The sequence below is a fragment of the Vipera ursinii genome (assembly GCF_947247035.1).
Source record: "Vipera ursinii genome assembly, chromosome: Z".
In the NCBI taxonomy this organism is placed as follows: domain Eukaryota; kingdom Metazoa; phylum Chordata; class Lepidosauria; order Squamata; family Viperidae; genus Vipera; species Vipera ursinii.
In genome coordinates, this window is record NC_139517.1 from 45,187,231 (window position 1) to 45,203,614 (window position 16,384).

A 16,384-nucleotide genomic window follows, 5' to 3' on the forward strand; every position below is an offset into this window, starting at 1 on the left:
GCCCTGAGTCCTCAGGGAAAGGGCGGTATATAAATGCAATAAAATAAAAATAAAATAAATAATGGATGTGAGTGCAACTGGAAAGTAATCATTAAGGCATGTAATTATAAATTTTTGGGGGGTGATATAATGATTGAAGTCCATGCATCTTAAGTTGACAAGTTTGAAAAATACTAATCCTAAATCACTGCATGCAAGTCCATTACAGTTTGAATAAAAATACAAATAACTAAAAATGGGGGACAGGGGGAAAGAACTTTGTGGTAACATCCTAACAGCTTTTCTCAGAGGTTTCCTTTTTCTGAGTTTGGCCCATATAATTAGCAGAAATTACCACCAAAGAAAAGGATATCAAGGAATTGCCCCAACAGAAACCTGTGGCACAGGAAAAAGGAAAAAATACAGAAATGTTACTGGTTACTAAAACATTTTAGAGTGAGGAATATTCATTATAATACAAGGGACTGTGCTATGTTTGAAAACTCAGATTGGCAGGTCAAATATTTTTGTTGAATCCTGGGTTAAAACTTAGTACTTAGAAATATGTTTGCAAAAGTTAATACAGAATTATTTCTCTCTTGAAATCCTAATTACTTAATGAAGAATTGGAAACCATAGGACAGTGATGGCAAACCTTTTAGAGACCAAGTGCCCCAAAACTAACTCACCCCTGCCTGCAGGGCCACCCACCGCCTCCATGGCCCGCCACAGATCGCTCAGGCGGCCCAGCAGCGTCATGGTGGCCACACCCTCTGTCCACGCCCCGCATCATCTGCACACAATGGGGCCTGAGGACAGTCTTGTCCCCGCTGCCTGGCTGCCATGTCCTTGGCTGTGCTGCTCTGCGCAGACTTTGCCTGGGGCAACTCTTCTCCAGTGGGGCTGCTGGTGAGGAGAGGGCCACGGGGGAGTGGTGGGGCTGGGGTGACGGTGTGCGTGCCCACAGAGAGGGCTCTGAGTGCCGCGTCTGGCACACGTGCCATAGGTTCGCCACCACTGCCATAGGAGATAGAGGAACCTAGCCACTCCAGGACAGGAACTCATTATATTCATAGAAGCCTAGACTGCAATGTATCCACCCTGAATTACTGTCAAGAATGCAACATAGTATGTTCACATAACCTCTATAAAATGAACTTGATTCAAGGGTGACTTAAACTTTTACTTGATAACAGAATCCCATTCAGGAATAGAATATAAATGCAGATAGGAAGCCATTAAACAGAAGCCCTTAAGCAGAAGGAGGAGTAATCAATACTTCCTAACTCTTTTCTACATAGAAAAAAGTAACAATTTAAAGGGACTACAGCTATCTAATTCATTCTGAACATAGCATTTTTTCTCAGTTACATCTTTCTTCACTATTCCATCTTAGAGAAATTAGAACAAAAGGAGCAAATCCATACTTTTAAACTTTTTTCAAAGTAGACTTATTTATTTTATTTATTTTACTAAATTTATATACCGCCCTTTCCCGAAGGAAAAGGGCATTAACCACTTCAGCATTAACCACTGCCTTTTCTGCAAATTAAATTTATAGGACAATATAAAGGTTACCCATGTTTATAAATGATATAGAAAAAACACAAACAAGCCTGGATCACAGCAGGCAGCAAATTTCATCTGAACTCACATCTCATCCTTAATGTAAATTGGCTTTTTCAGTGTTCAGAAATTTCAACTGTCTAAAATTATTCAAGCAAAATAGTCACTGGGATAAATGAATACTTCATTAAAATTTCATTGGTTCCCAGCTCTTTCTGATCCTTGCCATTGGAACAGACCATATTTTTTTGATCTCTAAAATATCGGGTAAACATCAGAAAGAGGAAACTTGGCTAATTACAATACAGGCACATCTATTTCATTATGCTTATGCGGATGAATACCTTTCTAGGCATGCAGGAGGGGACTGGGATTGATGTGAAAAGAAGCAATCTGTGCCACTCTATATAAATTTGGCAGATGGACGAGGGTTGCTTTTCGTGCCCACAAATGCACTCTTTTTATGCAACTGACAAGAGGAATTTAGGATCTATGGGTGAGGCTACATTTGGGATAATAAAGAGATCTGAAGACTGATGAATTGGGCCATGCCAGTAGGTGGACATTTTCCATTCCTGCTACAAACATATTCAAGTAAGTCTGTCTGGTAGCAGCAAATCTGACAAGCAGCAGCTCTGGATCCAAATAAGTGATATATTAAACAATAGAATAATAAAATTCTAGACTTAGACATCCTGTAACAGGAAGTGGAAACTTCATTGAGTACTAAGGGATCAAAAAGCCTATACACAGAAATATTTGGATTCAGAGGTACCCGAGGGCTGGCTGAACAAAAAATATATTTGCCTCAATTTGAACTGCATTTTGTTTTGGCGTTCACCATCTACTCCTCCCCCAAAATTCAAATTAATTAGCAACAAAAAAATAATTTGTACAAAAATGCATATTATTTTTGCACTAGGTATGAAATGTTCCTGCTAACGAATTTGGCTTATCTTTCTTCAAGACTATGAACTGTCAGGTGTTTTTTTTTTAAAAAAAATAGCCAAATAAAATAATTAGTGCACCATCAGATTAAAATAGAAGTCTACATTGCAAGGTAGCTTCACAAATAAACAGTCTTAAAAAATGTGGAGACTGTGGAGAAAAATTATTCTTGTTATAGTCTCCTCTCCTATCCAGAAAATCCTTAGTCTTCTGAATGAAATATTATGAAGTATCTCTCTGAATTATAAACAAAAAAGTATGGTATTTTATATATTGAAACCTCCACCCCAACTTCTCCAGGAAGACTATTTTACACAAAATCATTATGATTCTTACATAATAACTTGCAAGTGCAAGATAAATTTCAGCCTAATGGGATGCTGCCACTTAACTTCCAAACAAATAAGGATTCTTCCTCATTTTCAGAGAGGTTGGGAGATCATCCTATCCTGCCAGCCTGACTAGCTCTCAAAAAGATTGGGAGAGTAATGGAATAGGTAGCCTCCATGTACTCCTATATTGTTGGAAACCACAAATTGACTGTTTGCCCTGAATAACAGAGCACATATAAAGACCTGATGCTGCAAGATATTACTTTTGCCTAATTTTTCACTCTTTCCTGAAGATACAAAAGAGAGTAATACCAAGGAACTGAAAGAAAATATTGTACAGTCTTATATAATTCTAAAATAAAAGTGTGGCATAAAAACTAAACAGAACGTAGAAGCTTTGTCAACATATATTGAATGCTAGATCAGGCCCTGATGGTACACACATACTGTTATCAACCACAATTGGAAACTAAAATCTGATTCTAGAAATAGTTTGTGTAAAAAATAGAATTTCTATTATCAGTAACTCCTCAAATTTGAAAACATTAGAAAGCTGGGAGGTCCTTTCAAAAGCATGTATAAACAGATATGATTAATACCTGCTACAATAAGTAATTTTTATGATAGTCTTGCATATGGGGAGTATTGGGTTTTGTATTGGGGTTTTATTTCTGTAAGCTGCGCAAAGTCAGTGTTAGCCATTCAGCTGATCATATAAATTTTCCTAATAAATATTGACAAAATAAGATTAGCAATATAATGTTGCTAAATATAATTTATATATAATTTAATCACACTATAAAGATACAGTGTAGAGGACTTCACTGTAGTGATTAAGATATTTAACTACATTCATGTTCAAGTATACAAACTGATTAGATTATTTGGGAATAGTTACTAGCCAAATCTAACCCCTAGCTGCTGTTGCTGTGGGGGAAAAAACTGATTACAATACCTTAAGCTCTTTGAGAAAATTTGGACTATAACACAGGTATGCAACCTGCGGCTCCGGAGCCGCATGCGGGTCTTTCAGCCATCTCCTGCGGCTCCCGGTCCTCTGCCATGTGCAGTCCAAAAAAAAAAAAGTGGGACTAAAAAAGTTCAACCAATCAATTCAAATATGCAGGGTAGGTGCATATCTCGCCTTGGCTCCACTATTCAGTCAAACCCTGTTCTGCGCATGCGCGCATGTATGCACATGTGCACACATTTTTTGCAGCTCCCAGTTTTGCCTTTTGTGAGGGAACCAGTTCCGAGTGGCTCTTTCACTGTTTCAGGTTGCTGACCCCTGGACTATAAATATGACAAATATAAGAGAAGCTACTATATAATTAAATTTCTTATAGATTAAAATCAGTATTCTGACTATGTAACAATAGTTTACCAAAAGAACCACTTAGTATAAACACTGCAGAAAAAATAGGAACTATTAATAAGCATAGTATAATGCGCACGCACACACACACATGTGGGAAATACTGGGAAATAGAGGATCCCATTATTGTTTTCCTTTTAATTGTGTACAGTTTTTTTATACACACACACACACACACATACATATGCACATATGCATACATATATACATACTGCCTGTCGATGGCCTTCGGTTAGGCTGAAACAGGAAATAAAGATTTGTCCCATGTTCGGGGCCTAGCAAGGTAATCTAAATAGTTAAGAAGCATTTAATACATACATACATACATACATACATACATACATACATACACATATATACATATACATATACATATATATATAACTGTACACAATTAAAAGGAAAACAATAATGGGATCCTCTATTTCCCAGTATTTACAGTTTTAGAAACACAGAACAAGGATAACTGTTAATAGAAAAACCTTAGAAAACATTATTGATGAATAACCATTGAGTAAAAATGATAAAATATGGAAATTTACCAGACAATAACATTATTTAATCTGCTAATTTGTATATTCATTTAAAAAGCTATTAAATATACAGATTGCATGGATCCAGAAACAAGATGATCATTCTCCATCAAGGTTTATTTACAAATGAGCTACATTGTAATCTACAAATTAAAACATTAACATTGTGCAAAGCATTTGAAAGGGGTGTTTCAGAAAACATACTGGCATACCCAAAGCATGGGTCTCAAATGATTTAAGAAATCCTTCCAGCCAGCTTTTATAAGATTTTTCCCAAGTATTCTTCCCCAAACATTTGTTCACTGATATACAATCAATACTTCCACTGGATTGTCAGCAAAGTGAAGTGGCTGTATATGCACATCACAGAGGAAAGAATCTTCAATCTTCAGCTGTTGTCAAGCCTTCCTGAGGATGTGACTGCTTCAAGCAGATTAACTTTATTCACACCAACATTGTTTGTCACAATCCTATTTTAAATGCTTTGCACTCTTATCAAGTTAACCTGACAAATAATTTTTGTCACTTTTTCTGAAGCAGGCCCCCAATAATTAAAATGAAGGGCTTACCAAATATACCTGTTTTCAAACTTTTGTCTTTGAATAAGAGCAAAACCAGCACAAGTATACAAACAGGTTCATAAGGAATATTTTCCAAACAGTATCACTGCACAGATTTTGTTTGTAAGTATTCAACATTTTATCATTTTAAAATATTAACAAAGCAATACAATCAGAATTGTGGGCTTCAAAAACATTGTATACAGAAAGAAATGAGTTATTTATGATATCAATGCTTCAATGAGATTAACAAGGAACAACATAGCACTATAATGATTTTCCCCCACAATAAGATATACAGTAGATCTTTGAGTACATTCTGTTTCTTTACTACAGAAGTGAATGTTCATCCAATTGATTGGAAACTTTGGGCAAATCATTGCTTCCCAATTTACCCTATTTCATACATAAAGGTAAGGTTGAAATGTTCTAATTTCCTTGAAGAAACAGAACTTAAATAAGTAAGAAATGCATACTATTTTAAAAAATAAAATAGTAGCCTACTATCCTAAGTACACAAAAAGCCACCTATCACCTAACCATAGTAAAGTTGACTTAATTTATAGGAGACAGTGTTTTCTGGACACAAAATAAGCAGTTTCACATTTCACCTTAAGTCATCGTGCAGTCACCTTTACTGAATAAACCATAGACAAAGATACAGTTTACAAAGCATAATCTCTTGCCTACATAATACAGCCTAATTTAAGCAAATCATATTAAAGTAATCTTTAGATCCTCTACATGACATTCACTTGCTGGCTGGTATTTCCCTTGCCACCCTTCAGATTTAGATTTAGATTTTATTAGATTTATATACCGCCCTTTCCCGAAGGACTCAGGGCGGTTTACACGGCATTTTAAAATCATACCAATACAAAATACAAAGTTAAAAGACAAATAAAAGATTAAATTATCCCTGAAAATAAAACCCCAGTTAAAATTCTCAGCCTGGGCCAGAGAGCTCAAAGAGCCAAGTCTTCAGGTCTGAACGTAGGTCAGAGGTAGTCCTGAGCTCCACGGGCAGCTGGTTCCAGAGGGCAGGTGCACCCACAGAAAAGGCTCTCCCCCTGGGTGTTATCCGCCGGCAATCTTTTACCGCCGGCACCCTGAGAAGACCCTCCCTCTGCGAGCGCACTGGACGAAGGGAACTTGATGCCGGCAGCAGGTGTTCCCTCAAATATCCCGGACCCAAGCCATTTAGGGCTTTATAGGTCATTACCAGCACCTTGAATCTCACCCGGAGGGCAACCGGAAGCCAATGCAGCTCACGGAGTAGAGGTGTTACATGGGAGTATCGGGAAACCCCCATCACAACTCGTGCGGCCGCATTCTGCACCAGTTGAAGCCTCCGAGTGGTCCTCAAGGGCAGCCCCATGTAGAGAGCGTTGCAGTAGTCTAAATGGGAGGTCACGAGCACATGAGTGACTGTGCGTAGGGCATCTCCGTCCAGGTAGGGACGCAACTGGCGCACCAGGCGAACCTGGGCAAAAGCTCCCCTGGTCACGGCTCCTATATGATCTTCAAAATTGAGCTGTGAGTCCAGGAGGACGCCCAAGTTGGGAGCCCTATCAACGGGGGGGGGTAACACCTCACCCCCCATCATTAAAGGTGGAATAGTTTGCTTAGCCCAAGATGCCGATATACAAAGCCACTCAGTCTTGGCAGGATTGAGACGAAGCCTGTTTCTCCCCATCCAGACCTGGACCGCCTCCAGGCAGCGGGACATCACGGCGAGGGCATCGCTGGGTTGGTTCGGGGTGGAGAGAAAAAGTTGGGTATCATCAGCGTACTGTTGATACCCCACCCTGAAACCATGAATGACCTCGCCCAGCGGCTTCATATAGATGTTGAACAGGAGGGGCGAGAGAACCGACCCCTGAGGGACTCCACAAGTGAGAGGCCTCGGGGTGGATCTCTGCCCTCCCGTCAACACAGACTGCGAGCGGCCCAGGAGATAGGAGAACCACCATAAAACGGTGCCTCCCACTCCCAGCCCCCTGAGCTGTCGCAGTAGGATACCATGGTCGATGGTGTCGAAAGCCGCTGAGAGATCTAATAGGACTAGGACAGAGGAGCAACCCATCCCGAGCCCGCCAGAGATCATTCACCAGCGTGACCAGTGCCGTCTCCGTGCTGTGACTGGGCCTGAAACCTGATTGGTATGGGTCCAGATAATCAGTTTCCTCGAGGAACAGAGGAAGCTGATGCGCCACCACGCTGTCAACAATCTTCAACAGAAAGCGAAGGTTGGAGACTGGACGATAGTTATTTAAAACAGCCGGGTCCAGGGCAGGCTTTTTGAGGAGGGGTCTCACCACCACCTCCTTCAAGGCGGCGGGGAAGACAGCCTCTTTCAAAGAAGCAGTTATTACTGCCTGGAACCAGCCTCGTGTCCCCTCCCGAGCCGCATAAACCAGCCAGGAGGGACATGGATCCAACAAACAAGTGGTGGAGCTCAGCCTCCCCATGATCCTGTCCACATCATATAATTTATGTGTGTATTTTAATTAAAAATAAATGTAAAACTAAAATGGTGCAAAACATCATTGTAAAGTGCCCTTGGGTCCCATTTAGACCACAAAGTCATTCCTAAAAAATAAAATATTGGAGGGCAGGGGCAATCTACTGCTTTGCTTCCAAGAGCTTTAAAAAAAGGATATATCTTATAGTGTGATAGCAAAAATTAAATAGCCCTACTACCAACCTTACATCTACCTGCCTTGTCAATAGGACAACAATTGTTTGTATATAATCAAACTTTTGCTATCTTATTGAAACAAATGATTAACAACTTGGACTTTGTCTACCAAATTGATGACATTCCCTATATTATCAACAAATATAGTTTGTTGTTAAAATCAGGTGTATTTATGATCTACATTTTCTCTGAAACATAAGTGTCTCTTCATTTTATTCCCTATGGAGTATATTAGTTAAGAGAAACTTAAATGGCACAAACTCAAGGAGAACTTCAAGTTGAGCCTTCCCAATCCAATACCTTAATAACTATAAAGGTAGAGGTTTCTCTGTCAGTTGTATCTGATTCTAGGACGCAGTGCTCACCTCAGTTTCTTGGCTGAAGGAGCCAACATTGTCCAAAGATAATTTTGATTCTCATGGGTCCAGCATGGATATATGCCAAAGGTGCATGGAATGCTGTTACCTTTCCACCTAAATGGTACTTATTAATCTACTTGCATTTAATAATAATAATGATGATGATGATAATAATAATAGTAGTAGTAGTAGTAGTAGTTGGAAGGGACCTTGGAGGTCATCTAGCCCAACCCCTTGCTCAGGCAGGAAACCCTATACCATTTCAGACAAATGGCTGGCCAGTCTCTTCTTAAAAACTTCCAGTGTTGGAGCATTCACCACTTCTGGAGGCAGGTTGTTCCACTGGTTAATTGTTCTAACTGTCAGGAAATTTCTCCTTAGTTGTAGGTTGCTTCTCTCCTTGACTAGTTTCCATCCGTTGCTTCTTGTCCTGCTTTCAGGTGCTTTGGAGAATAGCTTGGCTCCCTCTTCTTTGTGGTAGCCCCTGAGATATTGGAACACTGCTATCATGTCACCCCTCACCCTTCTCTGCATTAAACTACACATACCCAATTCCAGCAACCGTTCCCTATATGTTTTAGCCTCCAGTCCCCCAATCATCTTTGTTGCTCTTCTCAACATCTTTTTTATATCGTGGTGACCAAAACTGGATGCAATTTTCCTGGTGTGGCCTTACCAAGGCATTGTAAAGTGGTATTAATACTTACTTTACATGGCTTCAAACTGCTACGGGGACAGTTAATAACTTAATATTATACTAACGCATAAAACAAAACTTATGTTTATTCCTTTCTTCTAATATATTATAATCTAAATGTGGGTTTCAGTCAAATCAGTAAATTTCTTTCCAATGACTGCAGGGTTTATACAGTTCAGGAAATCAAAGCCTGATGAAAAGTGAATCAATAGCATATGCTTATTTTATATTTCATATTTTAATATCAGTAAAATGTTTTAGCCACTTCCTTTTACTTGGCAAACCTTATCATTTAAGTGTATGTGTGTGTGTACACGCACACATACACACGCACACATATACATTTGTCCTGAACAAAAACTATGTGATGATTACAGTTGACATTGGGTGAAGAACACGTTATCTATTTATCTAACAAAAATATGCAACTCAATAATACATCTCAAACATTGTACAAAACGTTTTGAATGAAATATCTTGTTTTAAAATAATGTCGACTGTTTGCAGCATTTTGAAGCATTCTAAAACAAAATACAGACATAGAAGTTTTGTTTCTTAGTGTCTCAACATTTCTAAGTATGTTTTAGAGGCCATTCTTACCTGAGGTAGTTGTTTTTGCACCTATGTGTCAAAAGTAAGAATACATTCTTAATTTTCTTATAAAAGCAAAATAGTATCAGTAGAGATGTTTACAAACTAAACATTAACAGCTTACCTAAAGCTTAAAAGGGAGGGACTTTTCTAAACCAAATGACACAATAGAACAGACATGTCAAACACAAGGCCCGGGGGGCCGGATCTGGCCCGTGAAGTGGTTTCATGTGGCCCCCAAAGCCATCCTGGAAACAGTGAGGGAACGGTCCCCACTGCCTTGGCCCTTGCCCAGAGACCCTCCTTCCACCACAGACCCTCAGATCTGTCCCACTCCTGCCCAGGCCCCCATAGGCACCCTTGATGCGAACGATGTAGAGCAGGCCATACGCACTCTGGTCACGCCCACCCAGTAGGCCACACCCACCCAGGCCACACCCACCTGGCCCCCTGAGGGCAACCGCAATGCTGATGTGGCCCTCAATGAAATTGAGTTCAACACCCCTGCAACAGAACATATCCTAGCAAATTAAGCCATTATGTTGCATTCATGGAATGAAACGCAAGACCTGTGTTATTGAGTGCGTTTAGATGGGGAAAATAGCATCCTTTTTATAAAAAATATATATATTGAAGTCAGAATAAAATGATCAGTCCAACCAGTCATTTTTAAATGCATTGTAGAGGCAGCCTCATTTTAAAATCAGAATGTTACGAAACTTGAGGTGATGACTGGCTTTAAACAGGGAGTTATGATTAAAGTTGTACATAGCTACCACCCACGAATAGCATAGTTCAATTCAGAAACATTCCAAATTGGCAGACTTGATCTTTCAAGTAAAAGGAACCTCCACTCAGAATTTGGCTTATCCCTACTCCTTGTTCAGCTCATCTATTGTCCAATAGTACCTCTGTTTATCTGGATTCCTCTAATTTTGTTTACTTACCCAAAGCCATTATTATGCATAATCAACAGTTCTGAAGGACTATTGTGAGGCTCACAATGCAGTGATACTGAACTCCATCCTTAGCAACATGCTCTTCATTCACTCATTTAAACAAGTTTTAAACAATCCCGCTGAATCTTTGGGCTTCTGAAAGAAAACTGTTACATCGCTCACCCATTTCTTAACATGATTTACATTATATTTGCTGTTAACATCTGTACATATGAATGTAGATAATCCCCACCTTGCTTCTAAAATGTTTATAATGCCTAATATGCTGCTCACATGGGGTTAGCTTGTCTTTTGGTGCTGGAAGGCAAACTTAACATTTTGAAACCATATTGGGGTACTCTCACAAAATAGTTTCCAAGGGAGAAATCACATAAACCATAAATAAACCACAATGCTTCAGCCAAAGTCATACAAAGTATACGTTGTCATAAGCACTACAAACTTTTTAATAGCACTCAAAAGTTGATGATGCATGTTAAAATGATTGCGATTACAACAAAGCAAATTAGCTAGGACCTCATTACAGTGCTTCAAAATGTAAAAGGTTATGAAAGATGTGATACCCAAACCCTAGAGCAACTCAGATCTAAGGCAACAAATGAAGACATACTTGAAAGCACACATCACTAATCTCAAAATGTTAGCTCCGAATATATTCACTTAATACAGAGCTAAATTAATTTTCCAAATATGCAAGCCTTGCTATTATTTTCAGTTGTCTAGTTTCCTTCTCCTCCTCCAGCCTCCTCCAAACTTCAAACTTGTCAGGATCTGCTCCAATACTGTTTGCCAGGATACCAGTAGGAGGAAAAAACAGACATCCAATTGCAACACTTTAAAAGATAAAATCAAAATTCTCTGACATGTAATTCTTAAAAGCAGAGGAGAAGCTATAAAGAATAGAAAATTAAAACCATCACAGGACCATGTCGGGTTGAGAGTTTACTTGACCTTCATCGAAACTTCTACAGAAACATATCTTACGTCAGTCTGTAAGTCTACTGCCTCCTGGGAACAAGACGCGGAGGGAGGAGTCAAACTACCCTGTTTCCGTTCCACCCTGGTCAGGTCAATGCCCTCGTGATCTCTTCTCCACCTCCTGCTCCAGCTGCGGGAAGGCACTGCTAAACCCAGGCGCCGCCCGTTGGGGCTCTGGTGCCGCGCTCTTCTTTTTTTTTTTCCCCGGCACAGCCTTGCGCGCCTGCCCCTGCGGCGGTTTCTAGCACCGTCAACCGCAAGGACGATGTTATGAAACCAGATCCGGCCCATAAACTCCGAAGACTCTCGTTTCCTTCCGTCCCGCAAAGACCCCGGGATAAAAAAAAAAAGAGAGAGAGAGAGAGAGAGAGAGAGAGAGAGAGAGAGAGGTGACCCCGGCGAGCCCGTCACCTACCTCCGAGACTTCCTCCTCTTCCTCCTCCTCGTCGTCGTCGTCCTCCTCCTCTTCCTCCTCGTCCTCGCTACCACCGCAGCTGCTTTCACTACTACTACTGCAGTTGGTGCCACCACTTTCCACGCCCGGTTGCCGCCGCCGCCGCCGCCGAATCCAGCTTCGCTTTGGCGGCGGCTGAGAAGGCGGTGGCGGCGTTAACGACGATGACAACGGCGGGGGTTGTTGCTGAGACGGGTCGCTGTTTAGGAGGAGATCGCAAACCCTTGCGAGCCCTTCGGCCGAGCAAGGAGAAGAACTGGACTGTCCCTCAACACCGCTGCCCTTCACCTCCGCCCGGGCAGGAGGAGGCGGCTCCATGATTGCTCGCGCCACCGCTGGCTTCTCAGCTCTCGCAGCCGGTCACCTCCAGGGCCGTCGCGTAGCTGAGGAATTCTCGCGAGATGGGAAAGTCAACGGGACCCGACCCGACCCGGCTTGCTTTTCAACTGCTGCCACCGACCTGCGCTACGCGCAAGCGCAACCACACTATACCGCAGCCAGAAAAGCAGCAACTCCGGTTATTGGCTGTTCTCTGCGCAAACTCCGGGGTTTGGGCTTCCGCGTTTGGAGCGTGCGTCATCGCGGTGCGCCCTCTCGCACTGCGGGAGTTGATATTCTTCAAAACTTCGGAAGGCGCGTGTCCTCTCACCCTGGCTGTTTAACTACTTTATTTTCCTTGATGGGAATTATCACTGGAACAGAAGGAAAGGGGGCGGGATTTATTTTTTTAAAGGGGGGGAAATGGGTCTTGGAAACGGTAACAAGTCCGGGTCAGCTTTCCTAATTACGGTTATGGTCAGCTTTCCTAATTGTGCTTTATTGAATAAACTTCCGGTTTTGCATGGCGCTTTGAGTGGATGTCTCTCGCCATTCTCTCGTTTAAATGTTTTCAGGTTTCTAGATTACCAGACTGTCTAAACAAAGACTTAGCTCGTTGGGTGAATGAAACATTTCATTGTATTTTATTTTCCTTCTATGAACTGTTGAGATGGCAACAAGATTCAAATGTGGAATTCCGGATCGCCCCGACCTTCGCTCGTTTCGCTGGCACCTAAAAACCTGGTTATTTGAGTTAGCTGGCCTGGACTCAGGGATTTTAAGGTTTTAAATTTTAAACTCTTTGGGGGCTATTAATTTAGTTTTATTTTAATTTGTACATTGCACTGTTTTAATTTGCCCTGTAAACTGCCCTGAGTCCCTCGGGAAAAGGGTGGTATATAAATCGAAACAAATAAATAAATAAATAATAGCTCGCTTAATTTCAGATGTGCCATTATTATTTTTTTAAAGCTGCATCATTATCTGCCCGAACCAGGGAAAATGGTGGAAGAGGAGTCTTCAATTAATTTGCTAAATTAGATCCTGGTTCAGATGCAGGCCTTGATGCCGACCCAACAAGATCTGGAAAAAGTTAAAACTGATTTAAAGGAGATGGAAGAAAAAATGGCTCTCAGTGAGGACCGGCTATAACAAATACTAGAGAATATGCCAGTGTGGTATATTGATGAAAATGTTGGATTAGATCTGAGGAAACTGGAGGATTAAATCCCAACCATCGCTTTGAAAGCATACTTTTTTACTTAGTGACCTTGAGCTAGTCATACTGTTAGTGCAGCCTATGTCAGGTTGGTTGGATGAAACACTGGAGAATACTTTGCATACCATCTTAAGATCTCAATGGAAAGATGGAAACTAAATATGAGGACTTGCCAGGAAATATTCATATAATTAGCTGCAAGTTAGGGAAGGTTCTAAGAAAAAGGCAAATTGTGATACTATAGACTTAAATCATTAATTGCTTCAGAATGTTTTCCCAAAAATAAGACCCAACCAGAAAATAAGCCCTAGCATGATTTTTACACATGTGCCTAATGTAAGCACTACTCCCAAAATAAGCTTTAGTTAAGAGCCTGCCCACTCGTCCCATCCTCTGGTTGCTCACTGCTGCAACGGGTCAGGATAGCATGTGTCACACCGATGCCGCTACCAAGAGTTGAGATGAGGCAGGTGGGGGGTGGAGCTTCCCCACATGCCCCGCACCTGCTTACCTCAGGGGCCCCACAGCTGCCTGACTGCATCTTCCCTTTCATTCCCCTCCCAAGCCGGACTGCCATGCTTCAGAGGATGGGTGGGGGAGGCTCAGTTGCCTTATCTCGTCCCCTTCAATTATTTTGGAGAGAAGGGGGAATGATAGTGAAAGTGATAGCAATGGTGGCAGCTCTGGAGGCTAGTGGTAGGCTCTCTGCATCATCCCTGGGTGGCTGTTTTGGCCACCGGCCCCCTTCTCAGCTCTGCCCATATAGCCATAGAAAAGTTATATGAGGGCTGGCAGTGGGGGTGCTCCCGATACTCCCATATTACACCTCTGCTTCGTGAGCTGCACTGGCTTCCAGTTGCCTTCCTGGTGAAATTCAAGGTGCTAGTGATGACATACAAAGCCCTACATGGCATGGGTCCGGAATACCTACGGGAGCACCTACTGCCAGCGTCAACACCCCTCCGTCCTGTGCGCTCCCACAGAGAGGGCCTCCTCAGGGTGCCACCGGTCAGAGAATGCTGGCTGGTGACCCCCAGGGGGAGAGCATTCTTGGTGGGTGCGCCAATCCTCTGGAACCGCTTACCAGCCGAAATCCGGATGGCCCCCGACCTTCGCACCTTTCAGCGAGATTTAAAAACCTATCTAATCCAGCAAGCCGGCCTGGCCTGATAGATTTGGGGTTTTATTTGTAGATCTGGGGTTTTATTTGTTTTATTGTTGGTTTATTGTATACTTACTTTGCTCTGTACACCACCCTGAGTCCTCCGGGAGAAGGGCGGTATATAAAATGAATAAATAAATAAATAAATAAATAAATAAATAAATAAATAAATAACACGCTGCTGTCACTCCAGCTGCCAACTTTCCCTGCCACCACCCTCTGCTTACCCGTCACCCCCTGAAGCCACCCGCCTGCTCTCTCCCACCTCTTGTTTGCCCATGGCCACAGTGGCTTATAGGGCTTCCCATGGCAGACACTCAGGACGTGAGGGTAGTGTTGGCAGAATGCACCTTCAGGCAAGGAGGAGAGCAGTATAGACAGATAGGGGCAGCCGAAGGACCAAGCGATGCAACCTCCCCTGCCACCTCCCTCTGCCTACCAGACACTCAGGTTTGGCTTCCGGATAGTTGGCAAATCTGTGGGCGAAGCAGGGTTGGCCAGGACCAAAGAAAGCCCCTCCAGCGGCAGACACAACTGTTGTGTAGCAGCTGCAGAGCCTTTCACCATCACTCCCCCCACCTCTGAAAACAGCGGAGGGGGACTGGTTAAGGTGACTGAGCCTGCCCCGCCCATCCTCCGTAGCATGGCAGTCCGGCTCAGGAGGGGAGTGAAAGGGAAGAGACAGGCTGGCAGCTGGGTTTATTAAATGGGCAGGGGGAGGTCTCTGAGTGGGGAGTCACCTGGCTATGGGGGCTCTGATATAAGCAGATATGGTTCAACCTCCCCCCCACCTGCTTTTCCTCACCTCGTAGTGGTGACATAGGTGCAATGTATGCTCTCCTGCCCCGTTGCAGCTGCGAGCAACCAGACTGGGATGGAGTGGGCAGGTGTCTGCAAAATAAGATATCCCCTGTGTCTTATTTTCAGGAAACCACGGTAGTGGGTTAGGATCATATTTCCCCCTTCAAGCTAAACAATCAGCAACATTTTAAGGATGTAGACAATCTTTCATATTTCCCAGTCAGATGTTGCTGGCATTCAGATAATCTGAAAGGATTGGGAAAATGTTATCATGCTTTGGTCACTTTGAGCTGGTGCACTGCATGGTCCTAAGAACAAGAATGGTTTGTCTAAATCCATTTAAAAAATAAATAAATTCCTAGTTTGTCAGAATAAGGTCTGCTGGTTGTTTCCCATGAGTCTAAGTAGGTTATCAGTGGGATAAGAGAGATATACGGGGGAAAAGAGATCATTATCCAAACATGTTCTCAAAAAATAATTGAGTGGTATAGGATCTGCTTAGTAAAGATTTGTTTTTGGGTAGTTTGTTTGGAATCCACAGTCATCATTCTTTCAAAAGACTATTAAAAGCCACGCAGAAACATCTTGTTGATTAACAGAGCAGGGGCTGTTTGGTAAAAAAAAAACAAAAAAACTTTACTGACAGCCCCACTATGTTCATGTTGCTGCCCAGTTTGTTTTCAGGTAAAGCTGTCTCTTTTTCTTTGACATGCAGCCTCCTCCATATTACAAACTAGCTGCTATGGGGGCTGGTTTTAAGGGTAGGATTAGTACTCTTTCAATAGACCTGCATCAAAGCAAACCCACTAAAGAGCTATAGAGAACCATAGAGCTTACTTTGAAGAAAATATG

The 16,384-nt window shown here is 42.1% G+C and overlaps 1 protein-coding gene across 2 annotated transcripts in view; it reads right to left on the reverse strand.

The window, feature by feature from the left end:
- Window positions 1-13,217, reverse strand: part of ANKRD17 (ankyrin repeat domain 17) — a 146,808-nt gene extending 133,591 nt beyond the window's left edge. For both annotated transcript variants that reach the window (XM_083378266.1, XM_083378265.1), the window contains exon 1: window positions 11,994-13,217. In XM_083378266.1, the coding sequence (XP_083234392.1) occupies window positions 11,994-12,350 (357 nt within the window). In that variant the 5' untranslated portion in view covers window positions 12,351-13,217. The remainder of the gene's footprint in view (window positions 1-11,993) is intronic.
- Between the last annotated feature and the right edge of the window lie 3,167 nt (window positions 13,218-16,384).